This window comes from Anas acuta, chromosome 1 (genome assembly GCF_963932015.1).
Source record: "Anas acuta chromosome 1, bAnaAcu1.1, whole genome shotgun sequence".
In the NCBI taxonomy this organism is placed as follows: Eukaryota; Metazoa; Chordata; class Aves; order Anseriformes; family Anatidae; genus Anas; species Anas acuta.
In genome coordinates this window covers 201,142,462-201,162,974 of record NC_088979.1, presented here as the reverse complement: position 1 = coordinate 201,162,974, position 20,513 = coordinate 201,142,462, and the positions used below count along the sequence as shown (strand labels likewise).

The following is a 20,513-nucleotide window of genomic DNA, read 5'->3' as shown; positions in this document are numbered from 1 at the left end:
TTGAGTTCTGAAAGCACTGATCACTCAACCTCCCTAGGAATAAAAAGTGGCATTAGGTGCCTGGTGCCTAAAAAACCTGTCTGAAGGGCTGTCAAGCTTTATATATTTGAGCATGCACTGATTACCTGGGTTGAGGCCAGGAAGAAACTCAACCTAGAGCTCAGAGGACTGTCAACAGATTATATGACTTTTTTTTTTTTTTTTTTCTCTCCCTCTGGGGACGCAGGGACTGCTGAGGTTCTTGTTTCAGTGTAGGACTTTTCCTGTTTTCACTGTCCTTTACAGAGGCTTCAGTACCCAAAGCAGCTAAGAAATATTGCAAACCAAAGCACTGAGGGTTCAGAAAGGCACTGACACATGCATTTCTGTTTGAAACCACTTATCTGTCCAGTGGAGACTTCCAAAGAAAAGAAGTTTTTGATATTAAAGTCCAGAGAAGGGCCTTAAACAGCATTGCCCTGGCTTCTAAAATGATTGCTCCAAAAGATATTACGAATGAACCATGCTCTCCTTTGAGCTGTGAAAAACAGTCCATGGCTTGTCACAGCTCTCCTGCTCTGAATGACTCTCACGTGTTGAGTGAGCACTGCTTGGTTTGCAAAGGTCAGAGGAGAAAAACGTAAGCCAGAAATCAATCATAGCCCAGAGCAGCTTTGGCCTGGACAGACACCTTCCAGCTTCTGTGTTTGTGAACTAGAGGGCAAAATGGAGAGATCCAATATTTTTAATGTGGCAATGTTGACTCGGGATGAGATGGATGGAGATTCTTTCTATATGTCAAGAGGGCAATTTTGTGACACTGCCCAGGAGAAAGAGCAGGAAGAGATCACTTGGGAAAAGATCACAAGGCACCCACGAATTTTGCAGGCACTCAATGCTTTTCTATCCTGAAGATTTTCCTCAACTCAGCCCCATCTCAGCCCTCCCCAAACAGTCAGAAAATCCCACCTGGCTCCTGGCTTGACCCTGTTTGGTCATCATCTTCTTGCTGTGGTCTCATGAGTCAAATTGACTTTTGCAAGAGTGCTTAACAAAAAACAGAGCTACAGGTTGCCCATTCTACATCTAACCCCAACCTGTCCTCCAGAATGGGGTTTCACCAAGCTGGATGGCAGACAACAGGGCTCAGTTGCTGCACACAAGGGTTGTGCATCAGCCATTGGTATCAGCCAGCCACGCCTTGGGCACCTGGAGTTACCATCAGCCCAAGCAATTCTCTCTGGAATATAATTCCCTCATAAAGCTGTGATGGTGAATATTTTGTATTTTTAATCAAGTCTTGATTGTCTTTGCTTTGTTGGGCAATTTAATTTTTCCACTAAAATCTAGGGGAAAAAAAAATAAAAATTAATTCCTTTTCTCTCCAGGCAAGGATCAATTCCTGGGACCTGCTGTCCTCTTCACCAACAGCCCCAGAGGGGTTAAACACAAATGCCTGGGCTCGGTGTCACACCCCTTACGGCATTTCCCAGACATTCCCTGTTATAAATTTAATCTGTCTTTAAACAGGTGCCACATCTCTTAGGCAACTGGGGTATATGGCAAAGGTTATATTTCTCCTGACCCTGCAGAAGCAGTGAGCTGCTCGCTGAGCAGGTCCTAACCTCACACCCAGCAGTAATTTGTGTCACTAAATCCTGGGGCTGAGCGAGAGCTGGGAGCACCCTAGCAAAACCCTGAAAAAGCAGCCTTGTGAGAGTGATGTTGGTCTGAATTTGAGCTCTGGGATAGCAAATGTCTATCAGGAGTTGTTTGGGTAGCTTAGACAGACAAACAGTCTCTCAGATTTCCTTCCATCATTTTTTTTTCTTTCTGTTCCAATGTGTGTGCTTCAGCACTAAGATGATTGGCTGTAGAAAAGGCTCTGGAAAGACAATCAGTTGGTGGTTCATTGTCATTTAGGGCCAGATTTATACATTATTTAAATGCTGCTTCAATTTTGGTTTGGAGTATCAAGAGGCATTTTAGGTGAAGATTCTTTGTACTGCCCCTCTGAAATGCAGCCTTGCAGTTCACTGATCACCAGTGGTCCTGGATGAATTAGGAAGCGTCTGATGCAATTTAACAGAAACTGAGGTCAAAGAAGATTTCCAAAGTGAGTGGCAGCATGTTTGTTCTCTATAAACAGAGCATCTCAAGCTAGTCCTGATCCATGCTTGTCACTGCAGCATAGTGGTACTGCCTCATGGTCCAAGAGGTTCAGATAACACTAGTGTGGGCACATCTGTACTCTGGCTGTGGATGTGGCCTTTGCACATCCTTAGCCAGGGTACAAGGATGCAGATTTTAATAGTTTGTCTTTGCATAGCAGCCTCAATCAGCCTTGGATGCCATAATTCTCGAAAGTCCTCCCCTCCAGGTTAATAAGGGGAAGGTTGACACGATTTCTGGAGCCACTTCCTGAGCTCCTTCCTTCTGGAGCCACTTCTTCCTTCTGAAGATCCCTTCCCTTAACACCACTTCATGTCAAAGCTATTTCCTAACATCTAGCAGATTGAAGCACATTACCAAGTTTCCCTATTTCAGTCAAGCATCCTCATCTCATGGAGGAAGGTGACAGATGCTCATCTTACCTTGGTCTGGAACGTACAGAAGACATGAGTCAGGAACGGGTGCTCCCAAGCTAAGGAGAGGACTCTCTTCTCCACCATTGTGCATTCAACATCATCATCCATCAGCACCACATCCTTCTTCAGGGCTTTCACAGCAAAATACTGGTCTGTGCTCTTCAGCTCAGCAAGAAACACCTGGGATAGAAACAGTTGCTCAGAAGGCCAACATTCTTCTCTCTTATCTGGCAACACAGCCATGGGAGCTGAGTGAGGTGGGTTGAAATGCAGCACTGAACAGAACATTTTGCATGGGTAAATGAGGGATTAATGAGGCCAGACCTTAAAAATGTTTATATTTAAGTCTGGATCAAGTTATTAAGACTGTGTAGCCTTTGTGCTTTTTCCCCATATCCAGAACAGTTTTATGGAGTTGGACTCTGGGGAAGAATGAGTAGGTTTTGGTAATTACAAGAGCATGGGCTGCATGCTCATGTGGATAGGACTTGTCAGAGAGCTGAGCACTTCTGACGACAGAAACCAACCTTATGCAAATCCTCATGAGGTACATTTCCTGTTTTCTGACTTTAAATAACAAATCATAAAATATTGCTTTGTCAACATGTGAAATGCAAATACCCTGCACCAGATCCTCAGTAGGTGTAAACTGGAGTCCACCAGTAGTAGTTCCTCCCTGTTAGCAGAAAGTCTGAGTAGAAAAAACAGGCTCCCTGTGCTTCTGCAGGACTTCTCTGAGAAGAGCAAAACACACCACAGGGGAGACATAATTTTGTGGCGGGGAAACTGAGAGGTGAAGCAGCAGGAAAGGAATTTCTTGAGACCACAAAGCAAGGTAGACTCTGCTGGAAGGCAGTACCAGTCCTGACCTTGATGCCAACAGCCTGTCAACAGTGTTTCCCATAGACTGAATAAATACCTAAGATTCATCAAAGAGACCTTTGAAATTCACTAAGACACACTATTTACTGAGCAGGCTCAGATGTTTTTTAACCCTGACAAAATTTTTATTTGCCTTTTTGGCTACTGATATATTTCACTTTGCAGCAGTAGACAGAACCTAGAGCCTCCCTCTGTCTCTGCAGTGAATGACCAGAAATGCTAACAGTGCAGATGCTGCAGGGACCCTTTTAAACTAACTTTCTGGGCAGGGCTCTGCTCTCCCAAGCAAACTGGAGAGCACAATACATGTGTGACTCGTGCTGACTCCCAAGTCACATGTAGTTAATGTTAGACTTGATGCAAAGGGAGGTCTCGCATGGGTATAGCCCTCAACCTCCCCAGGTCCATGCAGAACTGGAGAGATCCCTCAGGCGTGGAGATCTGCACACCCCGTCTCCTCTATGGGGAAGTGAATCTCACTCCAAATAGATCAGAGCACCGGGAGTGATACCTACACAGGAAACTTGTGGGTGAGGTTTGTTGCAGAAAGGCACGAACTAGCCCATCCTCTCCACACCCACATGGTGCATAGCAGAGAAACACAGATGCTTGCAAGGTTGGAGAGTCCACATTAGCACATGAGTCTGAAACAAGGTGCAGAATCTGCTTTTATGGAGATGTCCAGGACTCAGCTAGACAAGCTCCTGAGTAATCTCATCTGAGGAAACCTGTTTTGGGCAGGAGGCTGGACTAGATGACTTATAGAAGTTTCTGCCTCACAATGTAAATGTTTCTATCGCATCTATGCTCTTGAGGCCGGGTTAATTCAGGGTGTGGAATTTGGGGTATTGTGACTTAGCTCTAATTCAGATGTCTCAGCTCTACTTCACATGCAAAATGTAGACATGCCAAGTGTTTTCAAGTATGGAAAGCCAACACAGCAAATGTCTCTCCAGTTTAAGAACTGGCTGCAGCAATTGCTCCAACTCAGCAGGTAAAAAGCAGGCCTTCTTTAAGGCAGCTTTCACCTTGGAAAGGTTTGGGATTTGAGCAATGTGGTACATAATGATTCTTTTTCTCCTTATTGTATGTGAAAACACAATGGAGAGTCCCTCTGAAATTATTTCATGCAGCTCTGAGCTGGCACTGAATAACATGAGTCCCCTTTCAGGGGACATCTGCAAGAAGGAGGAACAATCCACCATTCATCAAGATTAATGAAAGTACTGAAAACAGGTGGCTCTTGTTTCAAAACCACACATTCTTGGCTGTTGTGAAATTTGCGTTATGCTCCAGCACAGATCAGAGCTGGGAAAGAGAAATCAGCGTCCCCAGCTGGGACCTGCTGCTCTGGAGAAGGGAGGTGATCCCCACTCACCTTTTTGGCTTGTGCTTCTGCCTCCCACCAAGGCTGCTTGGCTAAACTGGTGGGATTAGCTGCATGAGGGGGGACAGCAAAAAGACTTTTTTCACCAGCTCTCTGTGGATGCCCAGGGCCTAACAACCTGCACAGAAGGAGTCATTTTTCTCCTCTCCTATCATGGCTGCTCATGAGAGAGCAACTAATGGGGCAGAGGAATGGGTGAGGAGAAGACAGGGTTCAAGACTCAGTCATGCTGGAACAAGGGTTCTTTGAGGGCATAGAGATATTTGTTTTTCCCTAAGTGGCCTTGAAACCTCGTGTTATTTAGTATCATAACAAGCAATATGCACACCTATGCAGTGGCTTTGCAGTCTCTTAATGCTTACCTTGCCAAAACTGCCCTTCCCCAGCATCTTGTGCAGGACAAAATCTTCAATGGTTAGTTTTAGCTGCACTTGGACCTCTTGCTGTACCTGGCGCTGCTCTCCTCCCAAGTCTGGTTCTGTTAGAGACTCTCCTTTCCCTGTGCCCTCCACTGGAATCTCCCAGGAGATGCCCTGTGGCTCTGCAACACACATCAAAGTATTCAAATAAACCCCTGGAAGTAAGGAGAAAATCCCCAGAATACTTACAAGGTATTTTGAACAGAATTTTAAAAAGGTCTTTTCAAACACATGTAAATGTGGTGGCCATGTCAGGTGAGCAGAATGTCTCTGCTCTCACATTGCCTTCTTTCCAGAGGAAATTTTACTCCAGTGTAACTCCACCTTCTTCAATGCCATTACTACCTTTTTACAAACTTCTTCATCTGTCTTTCTTCTTCATAGCAGCAAAACATGAACAAAACCTTTATTTCTGGCAGCCTGTGTTCTTCATTCCTTCTTGCTGGTTGCTGTTATGATGGGGTTATGGTTTCTTCTAAAGCCCTTGGCAAAACTAGCATGTGAAACAGATGGTAGGGACAGCACCTTCATATTGGGTCCCTGCTCTGGTTGTGACATTCTGATCAAATACTCCAGCTGTTCTGGAGTGGAATTACTGAGAGTTTCTTCAATACTCCATTCACTTGGATGTATGTGAACTTCTAAAAGGGCCTGTCCCTTACTGGATTCATCCCATGCACTCACATACTTGTACTGTCCTTAATCACTGACCAGAAAGAACCCTACTCATCAGACAAACAGACTTATACATAAACAAGATGTGAATCCATTTGGGTTTTACTATACACATCAACATAGTCAGTTCTCCTTGCAACCCACAGAAAATAAGAATAGATGGGAACATCATTAATTTTCTGTCAGGGGTCTAACAGCATATGGTACCAAAACCAGCCTCTGAGTCTCGATAGCCTGGATCAAACACAGAGCACTTTTGTAATGTAGCTCTGACATGCTTTAGCCAGTGCCATCTGGCTTTTTCTCTAGTTTCTGTTTCTGAGTGGTTAACTCCATACATGGCAGTACTTACTTGCATTGAGAAATATGATGATGGTGATCTTGAGCTTTGTTTAGGGTTAGAACTGAGCACCTACTGTCTTAGTCCTTCTTTGTTTAAAGTATTGATTCACCAGTACTTTTCTTTTTTTCCTCCCCTTTCTGATATTTTAAAGCCTGTGGGAGTCTGCAAAAATGTTGTGTCAGTACCATCACAGGTCTGATGCACTTTCAGTATGGTGTTTGGAGGAGCACCATAAACCATGAAACTGGTCCTGAAAAGACCTTCTATGTGGGACACACAGGTCTTACGAAAGAAAAGTGACATTTATGATCCTAAAATCCGGAGTTCTCTGACCTGAGCATAAAGCAGACAAACAAGGGATCTTCCCAGGAGTGTAATTTTCCTTGGGTGAATGAAGTGGGGATGTCAATGTTTTTAAGAGGGACTGGATGTCAACCTCTACCCAAAAATCAGAAATCAGAAAGAGAATTAGCCATGGTGATCAGAATGTCTCCCAACCTCCTGTTCCAAGCTTGGATTCTGTTTAAATTTCTCATACATTATGGTTTGTGAGTCCCAGGGGAAGAATAAACACATTATTGCCAGTGGAGGTAAGAGTTACGCTCTAGGACTGGATCAGAGAGTTTAGGGACTAGCTGGATGAGTAGTGGTTGGTGTCTTATGTTGCTGGAGGCTGGGATGGCACAGGGAAAGTGCAGGTTTACAGAGAAGAAAGGAAACAGGCTGAGATTTAGGGTATCTGCCTAGCCTAAGTAACTTGGAAAGAGATTAAGATATTCAGGGATGAGGAAGGATATGTCTTGCTCTAGGTAGGAAAAATGCATGAAAGATTAATTGGCTAATACATTCTCTACCCTTGCAACCCCCACCAAACTGTGTACAATAGGAAGAAAAAAAAAAAAAAGCCTGCTGTACCATACCACTAGGGGAAACTACCTTTTTTTCCTGTTGTAGACGTTGGAATTGCTTGAAGAGGTGTTATATCCTTCACAAGTACAGGGAGGCCGATTTCGAGAGGTCCATCTCTGGAGATCTGTTCCGTGTCACGCTGAGATCGAGCCTGGATTACAGAAAACAGCAAATGACTTTTAAGCCAAATGTCATGTTCTGAGCTTATGGACACCGTTGCTTCTTGACTGTGACTGTCACACAAGCCAAAACATAGAAGAGGTCTTTGTATTTGAAAGGAGCATAACTGTACCCAATGTTTTGGGGTTTGTGGAACCCACAACCTTCAGCAAGGCTTCTTATGTGTCTGTGTGTGTTACTAGGTGTTTGTACTGCCAATGCAATGATACCCTGTTCTGCACAGGGGTCCGTGTCCATGGCTATCCTCACAAAGGACATTTTCATTATCATTTTCCTTCCCAATAGTTCTCTTTGAAGGGGAACCTGTAGGCAGGATCATATTGCAGTCTTATCTCTGCACACTGCCTGGATGTCATTTTGAGGAACTCCTGTTCCTGGCATGTTGCAGAGGATAAGAGTTCATCTGGATTCAAGTGTAATGAGACAAAAGCATGAAAGAGAAATCAAGTGAGAGCTATTAAAACACTAAGACATCAGCTACAGCTCAAGAAGTTCCAATAGCCTAAATTTTTGGAGATAAGAAGAATATTTGGGTAGAAGAATCCAGCGTTTGCCCTCTTCACCTTTCAACGGTGACTCAAAGACACCTGTATGTAGTTCAAGGAGCTGCAGACAGCCAGCAGATAGGAAATGGAGAAGTAAAAGCAGAAAAAAATCCTCTTTGAAGATTTGGCAACACCGCCTATTGAATAAAGGTGAGCAGTATGCAGAGTTAAACCTTGCAGGTAGACTCTCAGGAAGTTACAGATGGAAAAACACCTGCTGTGTGTATGAAGATTTTGCCTTGGTATACTGGAAGAACCTAAATATGCAGGACTGTGAACCTACAGATTTTGTTCCCCTCTGAGGCTATTCAAGAGCTGAGAGGCATCTCCTAACAATCCTGGTTTGGAACTAGAATCCTCTCTAGAGGCTTGGGGCTTGTGACAGACTATTTTTCCTTCTTTTAAGTCAATTTGCTGTGTTCTCTCAGTGTTATTTACATGATAGTATTATCTAGATCCTCTCTCCAAGGTCCAGGTCTCTTCATGAGAGTGCCTGCTCTGATGAGTTTCACAACAAACAAGTCAGAGAGACACAGGAGAAATTGCTGAGTGACAACCACAGAGCAAGGTCATGACACCAAAGGACCCAAACCAAGTTCCTCTCCCTGTTTCTCGGACCCTGTTACACAACTTAAGCTACAAACGTAATGTAACTACAGCTGTGCTGAATCAGAGAGTCCATCCAGGTCATGTCCTCTCTGAGACAGGCATCAAACAGACACCCTGTAAAGATGTAAGGAGAGTATAAGCATGTCAGGCCAGCTCCTCAAATGATTCTCTCTATCTCCAGCGATATGTAGCTCAGAGAACTCCTGATTCAGAGACAATGCTTTTCCATTAACATAATTAATTAGCCTGTCTTCTGTGAAGACAATCTGAGAGAGCTGGGGTTGTTTAGCCTGGAGAAGAGAAGGCTCCGGGGAGACCTCCCAGCAGCCTGCCAGGGCCTGAAGGGGCTGCAGGAGAGCTGAGGAGGGACTGTGTGTCAGGGGGTGAAGCCATAGGATGGGGGGAATGGCTTTAAACCAAAAGAGGGTAGATTTAGACAAGGCATTACGAGGAAATTCTTCACTCAGAACATGGTGAGGCCTTGGCCCAGGCTGCCCAGAGGAGCTGTGGCTGTCCCATCCCTGGTGGGTGGTGGGAGGTGTCCCTGCCCATGGGGACCCATTTTCCATTCTCTGTTTTGAACTAGCTACCCACAGTGCTCCACTCAATGCCTTTATTTCTTGTACTGAGACAAACATTGAACAATTGATCCTTCACTCTGCAGGTCACTCATGGATTAAAGTACATACCTGTTGGGTGCTCTCTATCATTGCCAGAGCTTCAGCCATTAGTTTCTGGTTAACTCCGCAAAGGTTTGCTACTTTTGTCTGGCACTTGTGATGGACATTCATGTCACAAGCTGAAAGAAAGAACAGAGGTGTCAGGACAACAGAAAGTTGCTGGGCTATAAAGGATTTAATTTCAGGTTGGGGAGGAAGATGTTGCTGTTGGCCAGTGGCAAAGACCAGCATAAAAAGCTCAAAGCCTAGGCTCCACAGCATCATTTATGTCTGATTAGACTGCACTCATGTTGCTTTTTGGTTAGTCTCCAGAGATGGGATTTTTATAGTTACTACTGGGCATTTTTACATCCATCAATCTTGGCAAATACAGACTTCCAAAACCCTATAATGCACTTCAGCTCAGAGATAACAGTGGTCACAGAACAGGATCTCCCTTTTGGCATAGGATCATGAAGGGGAAGTGTCTTAGGTTTGTCTGATAGTGAAAATAGAGTGTGGAAGGTAACTCTAGGAGTGATTTTGGAATATCATTAGTGGGCACTGCAATATTCCTTTGTCTCTCTGGGAAGTCACTCTTCAGCCTCATGGATCACATATCCTTCTACAGATCCTCCTTGAGGGATGGTCCTCTTGACCACATCTTCACCATCCCTGACACCATCTCATTGAGGTTTCAGACAGAAATGCATGAAATGATATTTGGTTCTTTAGACTGGAGCTCTCTAAAGACAGCAGCCTGCTCTCATGCTCAGACTGTGCCACATACACCAGGGACTCACCATCACACTTCAGTCCTTGCCGTGCAAGACCCCAGAGCAGCGTGCCACAGTGCTCACAGAACGTTGGACTCTTGTAGTTGTAGACTTTGAAGCGGTGAGGCACATCAATCTTGAACCTCTCCTTGTGGAACTGTAACAGAAAAGCCATGTTGTCAATTCCCTTCTCTTTGCTGCAGCTCTGCATGAAAAATCAACAGCCCCCGACCTTGTACCAAAGAAGGTGGGGTATTTACTGCTGTTTTCTTCTTGGGTATGATCATCAAGAAGAAATCTAACATTCAGACACACAAAGACAAAGTTTAATATATAATATCTGTCCAGTTCATTGGAAGTTGTGTAATTTAATCCTTGGGTTTGATTTATCTGATCAGGTAGCTGTCTGCATCTCAGCTACTCACCCAGATTCCCTAATGCTCAATGGAGAAACAGAGGTAATTCAAAAAAAGATTAATCTCATCCTGAAAATGGATGTTTACATTTATTGCCATGAATCACTCCTTAGAAAAGCCTATTTTTTTCTTTTCGTATATAGGGACTTAAATGTGATGACAAAGCTGGATACATTTACACTGGAGGTGTTAGAATACAGGTGAGATGACTCTCATCTCTAAAGACTGTAAAATGATAACATGTACCAGGGACTGGAGAAAAACATAAGCTGTAGAACACAATTAAGAAAAAGGTAATATCAGGGGTATAAATTCCATTTTTGCCCACCAAAAAGAAATTTTATTATAAACTGATATATAAAAAAAAAAATATTGGAGATGCTGGATCTTCCACTAATGGTTTGGAAATCTCAGATGACACAGACTGGGGTGTTAAAGTACTGCTCTGAAAATTCAGTATGACATCCTGCCTAACACTGGATAGTGAAGAATTTCCTCTAGTAATTCTCCACCTCAAGTCCATGGCTTTTCCCTGAGCTATACTTCATACATTAGGAAAACGTCAGTCCTGATTCGGTGACTGCTTATTCAGTGGCAGATTTGAGTAAATCACAAGTAGGAGGTAATGAAACCACTGGGCATACAAAAAACAAAGGATGCAGATCAGATCACACAGATTTTAGTTCAGTAGCATGCTTTGCTTCATATGAAGTTCTTTTACAGCAATGCAGAAGAGATATGAATGACACTCAAGTGTTTTAAAAGCAACCAAATACTAATACATACCATTGTTTCTCTGCTATTGACTGCTGATCCTGTACACTTGGCTATTACTTTATCAATGCACTTCTTATGAATGGCAGCATTACATTCTGAAAGAACAAATGTGTCATAGCATTCATGAAAAAATCCCTTCAGAAAAGACAAAGTAAATAATGATAGTAACAAAAAAAAAAAAAAGAACAAAAAGAAAACACAAAACAACAACAAAAACAAACACAAAAACTTACGTCTGCATTGATAGCCTTGTTTATTCAGACCCCTGAAATAAACAGAGAAATGGTTAATTCTGAATTTTCTGAAATTTCTGAATTGCCTCTACATTTGAAAGAAAAGCAACACTTATGAAAGAAAAAGAATAAAACAGTCTTGCTTTTTATCCATCTTTACAGAGTTTCTCTAATCTAACTATCTTCATTCACTCTAACTGCTGGAAACTGGTTTTCACAGCCCTTCCAGTCCATAGTTACATACTGAATTTTGCAATATCTAAACAGCAAACTAGGCTGATTAGAAACGACCATGCATTTGGCAAAGACAAAAGTATTTGTAACAATAATACGCTAAAAATGAAAGGAATTTTCACAGCTGGAATTACAACTGTGAACCACATCCTTGAAGTGATGCAGTAACTCCTACATGCAGGATGCCAAGCCTCCAGTCCTGCTGACAGCAGGAACAGAGATATTCACTAAAGAAGCAGAGCTGCTCCTTCAAGTTGAAAGGGGAAAATGTGCACAGATCTATTTTCATTTACCAGACAAACTCATGACAGACGGAGCAGAAGGTAGGTTGTGGAAAGAAGGTGGCTGTGAACTCGTGACACTTGACATTATGGATTTTGGCCTGTTTGATGGCTCCCCTGCGCTGATGCAAGGAGAAAAAGCCTTCGGTCTCACAGTCAGCTAGGTCCTTTGCATCTGAAAGGAAGCAGAAGATTTGTTAGGGTACACTGTCCTGGTCAGGCACCTTGAGAAAATGCAGTTGCCAAAAAATACTAACTGACCGAAGCTGATGATTCACTCATGGGAATGAATATTTTAAGGAAATACTGCTTTCTGAAATCCACACAAGGCTTGTTTGGATTTTTTTATCTACCATTCCTACAGGGACACTAAAATGACTTCAAACTGAGGATTTTAAGCTCCCCTGAATATTCATAATGCTATTTTGAAATATAGACCAGAAATTTCCCAAGGAGAGGTAATTTGCAGCTAAATATTACATTTGAACTTTATATGGCACTGAAGAACAATAAAAAAGATAAATTACATAAGAATATCTATTTATAAATGCACATACACGTGTATAGATAGATGGATAGATAAATGGATATTGAAATGTGGGCATTTAACTGAATCTTTCATGTGTGCGTGTCTATGGTTGTGAGTAAACATTTATGTATGTTCTTATGATATTTTTGTTGTTGTTGTTATTTTTCCATGCCAACAGTTGCTTCGCTGTTTCCTGTGTTCATGTCATTATTCAGAATTCGTATTTAAACTTTTTAGAACAGAAAACACACCAACTCTGGCTACTCATGCATATATGCATGTGCACTTAGGTACATGCTCAAGTCTACAAATCTTGATATGCACACAATATCTAACTCTCAATTTCCGTCTTGATTAAGTCATGCATTACACAGAAAATTACCTAGATATTCTGTGGAAACTGCCCTCCTGACTGATCTGATGATGATCCTGCTATTTGTAATACAAATGCAACTTGCATTTTCTATGCTTTGGACTCTCCGATGCTTTATAACATGAAAGGAGGCAACAAGAATCTATTCTATTTTAAAGTTGGGAATGGATGAGGAGAATATCGATATACACATTCTATTAGCTGCTTTCAGTACTTCTGTGATTCTGGAAATGAAGGTTCTTGTAGATATCTACAACCTATAGCTTCACCCCACATCCTTGAAAGACTGCAAAAACTTTGGCATCAAAGACAGGAGATCATGACTGACCATTTTGATTGCAACCCATTTCTTTCAACAAAGCAAATACATTTTCCACAGACATTGAGCTCAGCAGATAAGATTGAGTTCTCAGTGAAGACACCTAAACAAAGGTGTGTCCTGTTCAGGGTGACTAAGCCAGTGCTACGTCCCTGGAGGTCCAGCTGGTGCAGGCAATGGAGCCTAGCAAATGACTCAGCTCACCATGCAGCAGGCACCTGCATCTGATCAGATGAATCACTCTCTAGGTTCTTTTCCTGTTTAGCCTAGATTGCTCTTATTCTTAGGCACGCAACTCACGTGTATTTAGGTGTTGTCAGCTGTAAAACATAACCCATCCTTTATGTCTGCACTATCATGCACACCATGGTACATGTTGTATGCATATATACACATGCAATGATTTCAGAGGGAGTGGGCTCCTTATGTATCTATTCCATCTTACCTTGTATAATAAGAAAAATGTACTGTTTCAATGACAAAACAACCAAAAATTTGCCTTACAAATTACAGATGAGCAGTCAGTCTTCATCCCCACCATGCGATAGTAATTGCTTTTCTGTGGTGTTCATTTCAAAACATTATGATAGTTCCTATGAATAAATCAGTAATAAAGTATGCTCTGCTTTCAGTGAAGACACCACATCTGCCCCATGTAACCAGAAATTACATCTATCAATTAGCAAATAAATTCACTTGCCACTGATTTCCAGGAAGTATCTTGCATTCATCAGCATTCGCCCTTGAGGTTTCAGTTCTAGCTGGTTGTGATAAGTGAAAAAAAAAAAAGAAAGAAAAAGAAACAAGAAAAAGAAAATTGCAATCGTTAAACAGACGTTCAAAGAAACAACTATCATTTCAGATGGCTCAAGCTACCTCAGTTTCCCAGTGGGAACTGATGAATGCCAATGAATACTAATAGTTGAGTTTTCATACTGATGTGGGGGTATATGGTGAGTGGGCAGCAACTGTAGATTGATCAGCTTTTATCAAAATCTCAGAGCTGCATGACTGAACAGATAAAAGTGACTAAAACAGAAATTATAAGCAAGTTATTAAACAGCAGGTCAGGACCAGCATGTCTATAGAGAAAACTTGTCATTCCCAGAGGATTATACGAGGGGGAAGTCCTCTAAAAATCCAGCCAACTTCAGACAGGTGCTAAAAGAACGCTGAAATCTCTGAAATCTTTAGAAACTTGCACTTGCAATTCTAACTTTCATTAGTCAATGTGAGTGATAGTACAAAATTTCTCGGGTATTTTTTTAGGTCTTCCTACTGGACCCACCTATCCAAACCTTCATCCATACGTGCCTTTTTAAAATATGGGTCCACTTGTATAGGAAGCAGCAATTCAAGGATTTCTTCAGGCTGAAAACTACAGCAGTGTCTTCCCCACCCATTTCCAGCACATTCTGAGCTGGGCTACCTCTCTACCTCTCTGGGTGAAGCAGTGACATCGTACAGAAAAGTGAGAAAAACATTTTTCATTCCCATCCTAATCTTTGATGGATGGGATATCTGGGACCAGCCTCCTTAGGTTATAACTTGTATCTGGGAGTGAGTAAAGACCTCAGGAGATGCTCCCAGGCTGGGACAAAAACAGGACGAACAAGCAGTACTCTGCCTACATCCCCCCTTTCCTCTTCACCACACTACAGCCTCCCAAACCTTCAAAGCCTTGGGTTGGAGTTGGAGTGATGCTGAGCAAGGCCTTCCAGTTTTCAATTTCAACCCTAAGTATTTTCATTCTTTCCAAGTGTTGTGTTAAAAGTGCAATTCTCTACCAAATCATGCCCTTAAGTCTTTTAAGAAGCCAAGGCCTTTTTGACATTTCCACTCGCTGCTTAACTCAAGTAGCTTAACTTGATAACGGGCAGGAAAAACAAAACAATTCCAGGAAATCAGTTTCTCTCCAAATGCCGTTCCCCTTTTTAGTTATTCATGACATTGCTCCTGAATAGTACATGTTAAAGACTGTTATCAGCAGCTTTCTTGCTTGGACTGTCAGGGAATACAACCTTACATTTAGCATCCTTATGAAGACTGATATTTCAAATTTACTCCACTGTAACTCCGGTGATTTTAAAGGAGTTCCTCAGGCATAATTCTGATGTCAGGTAGCTGTGAATCAGTTACTTGATATTAGATTAAATTTTTAAAGCTGTTTCCCTAGAGCACATAAAATAATTCACATTTAGCCACTTAAATTACCATTTGTCCCCAGTGGATTCCTTAAGCAAAAATTAATACATGGGCACAGCTCACATGAACCAGAATCTTTGCTAATAGAAAGCATATGTTTCAATATAACAGCAGCGGGTAATACAAACTTGCTGTGCTCCCTTTTTTTGTGATAGGCATGGAGATCTTTCCTCCAAGATAAACCCAAGCAGACTCAAAACATTATTCCTCAGCTTCCCATCACATGCTGCAAGAGGAGATGATGAAGCTCACCCATATTTCTGTCTTCCCATTGCTCTTTTTACACCTCTCCGCCAGCACCTTGAGTTCCACTGTGGTCTCTGAGACCATTTCGGCACTTTTGTCCTTGACGACGATGTGCATGACCCTGCCATTGTTGATGTGAGCATCGAAAGTGCTGTTCCACGGTGGGTACATGGTGGGTTTCTTCTGCACGTACACCTGGCCATTTTCTGTCAACAAGAAAGGGTTTGGATTAGCTAGATTTTCTTCTCATCTGCATTAAGGCTGCCACTCTACAGTCCCTGAGACAGATTTGTGTTATTTACACACTTTAAGGTCTCTCTCTGGGGAAGGTATGTAATGGATAATGTTAGAGTGTCTTAAGAAGTTACTGTGTGGAGTTAAAGCTGGGAAAGGATTCATCTCACTTAACTTTAGGAGTCTACAATGTGAAAGTCAATATCTGATCTATTTGAATATCGGCTGCCTTCAGAGATAGTGAAAGGAATTTAGTGCATATACATCAATGGAGTTAGGGTGCATTTATTTGACCAAATATAGGCATCTACTTTAGAGAAACACAATTTCCAACCCTGATTACATTAATTTTATTAAGTAGATCTAAAATGTAGATTCTGACACAGAAAGATACCCACATCTAATTACATGAGTCCCATCACAGATAACCAGTTACATGTGTCACCTGTCCTACTGCAATGAGAAATGAAAGGGTTTGCTTCAATGCCCCCAAAATCTGGATGCACTTTGTGATTAGGCTCAGCTGCTGTGCATGGTGAGTCCGATGTTACTTCTCAGCTACCTCAGGTCTGTTAAAAATAAATAACTCTCTTGCAAACCTGCAACCATATCCACAGCAAGGTAGAGCTGTTGACCTAGCAGACCTTTCTTGCACCTCTTCATGCACTCATTCCTCTTCCTTCACAACAGACACATCTTAAAATGATGTAAGGTGTCTCTGAGCCCTAGCATTAGCTGGCAATCATCTCTTTACTTCGATATGTCAAATTAAAAGCTTCTCAGCCAGCTTGCTTCATTTCACATGGCCAGTTTTATACCCTGTAAAAGGCTTGGAAATTAAGGGAAATTCTACTTCACAGTTACCCTCTGCAAACTTTCAGTCTATCAAATGTCAAAGCAGATGGAACAAGAGAATAAAAAACAGTTGTGTGAGCAGTAGAGCTGTGACTCCTGTCTCCTCAAGACCCTGCTCCTGTTTCCAACAGTCCCAGCCCTTTCCCTTACCCCACCAGCTGGAAAAGCACATGCAGCCGATAGCCTGGAACATGACATGTGGTGGAGGAAATCTTTATCTGCCTTTCCCTTCATGGGAGAACTAATTCAGGTTTCTTTCCTCTAATCAGCTTTGATTTCCCCAGGGAGGAACTCAGGGATTTTTGAGGCTTGCACTGCACCTACAGGATGGATTAAACTTGTGCAACATTCTTCTCAGGACATGAGAGAATGTTTATTGGGGATAAAGCAAATATCAGGGCTGTGAGACCATAACAAAAATGTCCCACCACCACTAGGTAATTATAATTTGAGAAAGCAACTTGTCAAGGATTTATGGACAATCCTACAATCAATAACAACTTGCTGAAATTTCACTCCACAGCCCAGCACTTGCCTCTCATGGAACGGTTTTATGCTTGTTTTATCCACATAAACTTGATTGGAGCTGCAGGATGCTCTGACCATCAGCATTGGATTGCATTGCAAAGCTAAGCAGAGGTCACTCCCACAACAGAAAATCACTTTCTGGTATGGCAAATACTTGTGCAGCTAAATCTTAGGTTAAAACTCAGTTTTCTTGAATTTTAGAGCGCCTCAGTCTTCATCAGTTAAGTGATGAAGGGCTGGCTTTTCATATATGAGGATTTAAACAGTCAAATACCATTGTTCAGAGGCATAACTCATTCCCATCAAACTTGCAAATATATATTTAAGCCACTCTTTCAACGAAAGCAACCAAAATAAGGCAGAAAATATGCAACAGAGGACAGAAATCTCAGTAAGGACCACTATTCCCTTGCCACCTCATCAATCCACTCCAAGGATGTGAACCACACCACTTGCAAAACAAGTGCTTTGGCTAGCATCGCACTCCAAAATGTACAGCTCAAACAAACAAACAAACCCTAGAATGCGAATGAACTGGCCAGTGCACGGGATCAGACACGCATCCCCAGCGCATCCCCACTGACGTCTGTGGAGTCCTGCCAAGGATTAGTCTAACCCTTGGCTCCTGAATAATGAAATAGCATCTGTCTTTCCTGGGGAGCAGCTCCCACTGTAGCTGGAAGCACTTCTCCTGTAGGCCTGCTGAGTTCAAGCACGGAGCAGGATCTTTCACGAAGTAAATGTCACCAAGACAGGTGTCAAAATGGCACCAGGCCAGGTGGCTTGGGAAAGCAGAAGCCATTTTTAAAGGACAGATATTTTTACACCTCAGAGGTGCCTATGATCTCTGGAATGGTTTGTCATCAGAAATAAATTGCTATAACATGTCTAGCTATGTGAAGTTTTTTATTTTTATTTTTATTTTAAGATTATATCACAAATTACCAAGATCTTTTTTATGACATAAGTAGGTGGCAAAAATATATAAGATATATTAAGATCCTTCTTGGTCTTCTGAAATTCTTTAGGGTGCCCTTTTTTGTGACATCCTTGTGTCCACAGATGACGGGCATTACTCCCCGACCTTGTGTCCTCTGCCCCCGTGACTTAATTATAATGGCTGGTGCACATGAGGCAACTTTTGGCATAAACACACAATGAATCAAACTCCTTTTTTTGGGAACCTAACATACTCATCATCTATCACTTGTCCCTTTGCAAACAAACAAACAAACAAATACCAATACCCTTACTTTCCTAGTGCTACACATAATATATCCAGTCCATAGAAGGTCTTTGCAAAAGCCACAGTAGACACATCTATCGAAAGAGTTCCAGAAAAAAAAAAAATGCAGGAAATTGGGATTGGATCTATCATGGATGCAGCTTTTACTGTTGTATAGCAATCATTTGATCTGAAGAAATACTTGGCATGCATTAGACAGAGCACAAGTCTGGCAGTCAGGGTTGTTTGTATCTCTTAAAGCCTTTGCAGCAGACACATTTCTGTTTCCTGGACATGCCAATTCAGCCAAAATTTGCATAACGAGGCATCACAATAAAAATGTTTTGAATTTCATCACTACAAGTGCTCTGTGAAAACTGGGAATTGGAGAGTAAATAATGAACAAAAATCACAAACCAGAATGCAGCGATTTCAGATATTCTCAACTAACATTCGTCCTGTGATCCTTGTTGCCTTTTGCCTTCTCTGAGGCTGTTTGAGCACAACCCTTGTGGATGGTCATGTTGAGATCATTTCTGGCATTTAGCACTAGGCTCATTTCACTGAATATCAGGCACGTACCTCTGAACAGACTGTCTAAACTACCCTCAGAGTCAGTGGAGAGCACTGGGCTTTTCTAGGGTGTGATTCATAAGATCTATTCTAGGTTTCTTCCTTAAGATGAGATGAATCCACCATCTCTGCTTGATCCCCTGGGCTATAATGCAACAGTGTCCAACTTGCTCAGATATCAATATTCTTGCAGAAAGCTAGAAATAGGGGAGATGGATCCCACCACCTTGGGATTAATCACGTTTAGGGGAGGTTAAAAATTGACACAATTACTGACAGAGGGTGTCTAAGAGCAACGTCTTCCAAGGGTGATTCCCCAAGAGTCTAAGATGAATCAGTCTTGTGAGGTTCCTGCTGCTATCACAGACATGATGAGGACCAGAGACCAAATTCACAAGAGAATAGTCCCTCTGGCTGTTTCAATATGTAACTGTCAGAAAACTGCAATTACACCCCACCTAACAGAAACACATCATTTTGTTTTCTGTATTTGATCCTCACTAATGGAAAAAATGTTCTTCCAAACACATTTTTTCATTTCTCATTGTTAGGGTATTATTATTACAATTTACTATTATTATTATTATTAAAGGTTCTCCAAAACACAGAAATTATAGCCACTAGTTAGTACATTTTTGTTTGTTAGGTGCCAGAAAACAATTTCAGCTCTGTGTAAGATGAATAAATATAGGTTTGTTCTGCCCAAATTGATTTTATTCACTTTTGAACTGACAGAGGCTTCAGTTTGAGTTATGGCTCTTTCAAAGGTCTCATTAAAGCAAACAACCAAGCACAGCATAGAGCTGAAATAAGTCACATTTTCAGTGAAAAGTGAAATCTTAGCGATATCTTGTCATGCAACATTTTCTTTCCTTCTGACTTTACCAATCACCACATCTTTCAGAATCATTGAAAGTGTAATTTAAACAAAGCTGAAGTTCAGTGTGATAAATGATGACTCTTTAAAAACAAAAGAAAATAACAAGAAAAACACTACCACCACCACAAACCAACCAACCAACCAACCAAAAAAACCAGTGAAATACCAAATTATTTTAAAATTCTAAAATTTCTTTTTTTAAAACTACTTTTACATCCCCTGAAGTTTTGATTCGGGAGTGGGGGTGGGGGTGGCAGTTGGGGGTTCAAGGCATAAAAAGGGATTTCTGAGTCAAATTAATCTTTAAAGAATCTTTAAAGAATCGCAACAGTTGAGTTAGGAATTTGTCCAAGATTTAAGATAAATAACAGCCAATATGAGAAATTTCCTAACATTGAAGGTCTTGATCTCAATGACTGTTGAAAAGCAGAACTGAAAAACTTTTCATCCTCTCACTGAGACTATTTTCGTGCATAAGACATATACGAAGTGTTTTCCCAATGAGGATTCATCATTCCTGTTCAGTTAGGAAAAGTGTACAACAATCCATATATCCAGACAGAGAAAAAAAAAAAAAAAGAAAAAGAAACAACAACAAAAAACAGTTTAACAGACAGTTTCACCTCCAAATATATCACACAGTACAACAGTTCT

The 20,513-nt window shown here is 41.6% G+C and overlaps 1 protein-coding gene across 1 annotated transcript in view; it reads right to left on the bottom strand.

The window, feature by feature from the left end:
• PRKCQ (protein kinase C theta) overlaps positions 1 to 20,513 on the bottom strand; it is a 60,760-nt gene that overhangs the window by 19,602 nt on the left and 20,645 nt on the right. Inside the window, exons 4-13 of the mRNA XM_068670085.1 lie at positions 15,571 to 15,770; positions 13,814 to 13,874; positions 11,905 to 12,067; positions 11,378 to 11,409; positions 11,154 to 11,239; positions 9,979 to 10,108; positions 9,206 to 9,315; positions 7,210 to 7,333; positions 5,199 to 5,377; positions 2,574 to 2,747 (exon numbers count right to left, since the gene is read on the bottom strand). Coding sequence (XP_068526186.1) covers positions 2,574 to 2,747; positions 5,199 to 5,377; positions 7,210 to 7,333; positions 9,206 to 9,315; positions 9,979 to 10,108; positions 11,154 to 11,239; positions 11,378 to 11,409; positions 11,905 to 12,067; positions 13,814 to 13,874; positions 15,571 to 15,770 — 1,259 coding nt within the window. The remainder of the gene's footprint in view (positions 1 to 2,573; positions 2,748 to 5,198; positions 5,378 to 7,209; positions 7,334 to 9,205; positions 9,316 to 9,978; positions 10,109 to 11,153; positions 11,240 to 11,377; positions 11,410 to 11,904; positions 12,068 to 13,813; positions 13,875 to 15,570; positions 15,771 to 20,513) is intronic.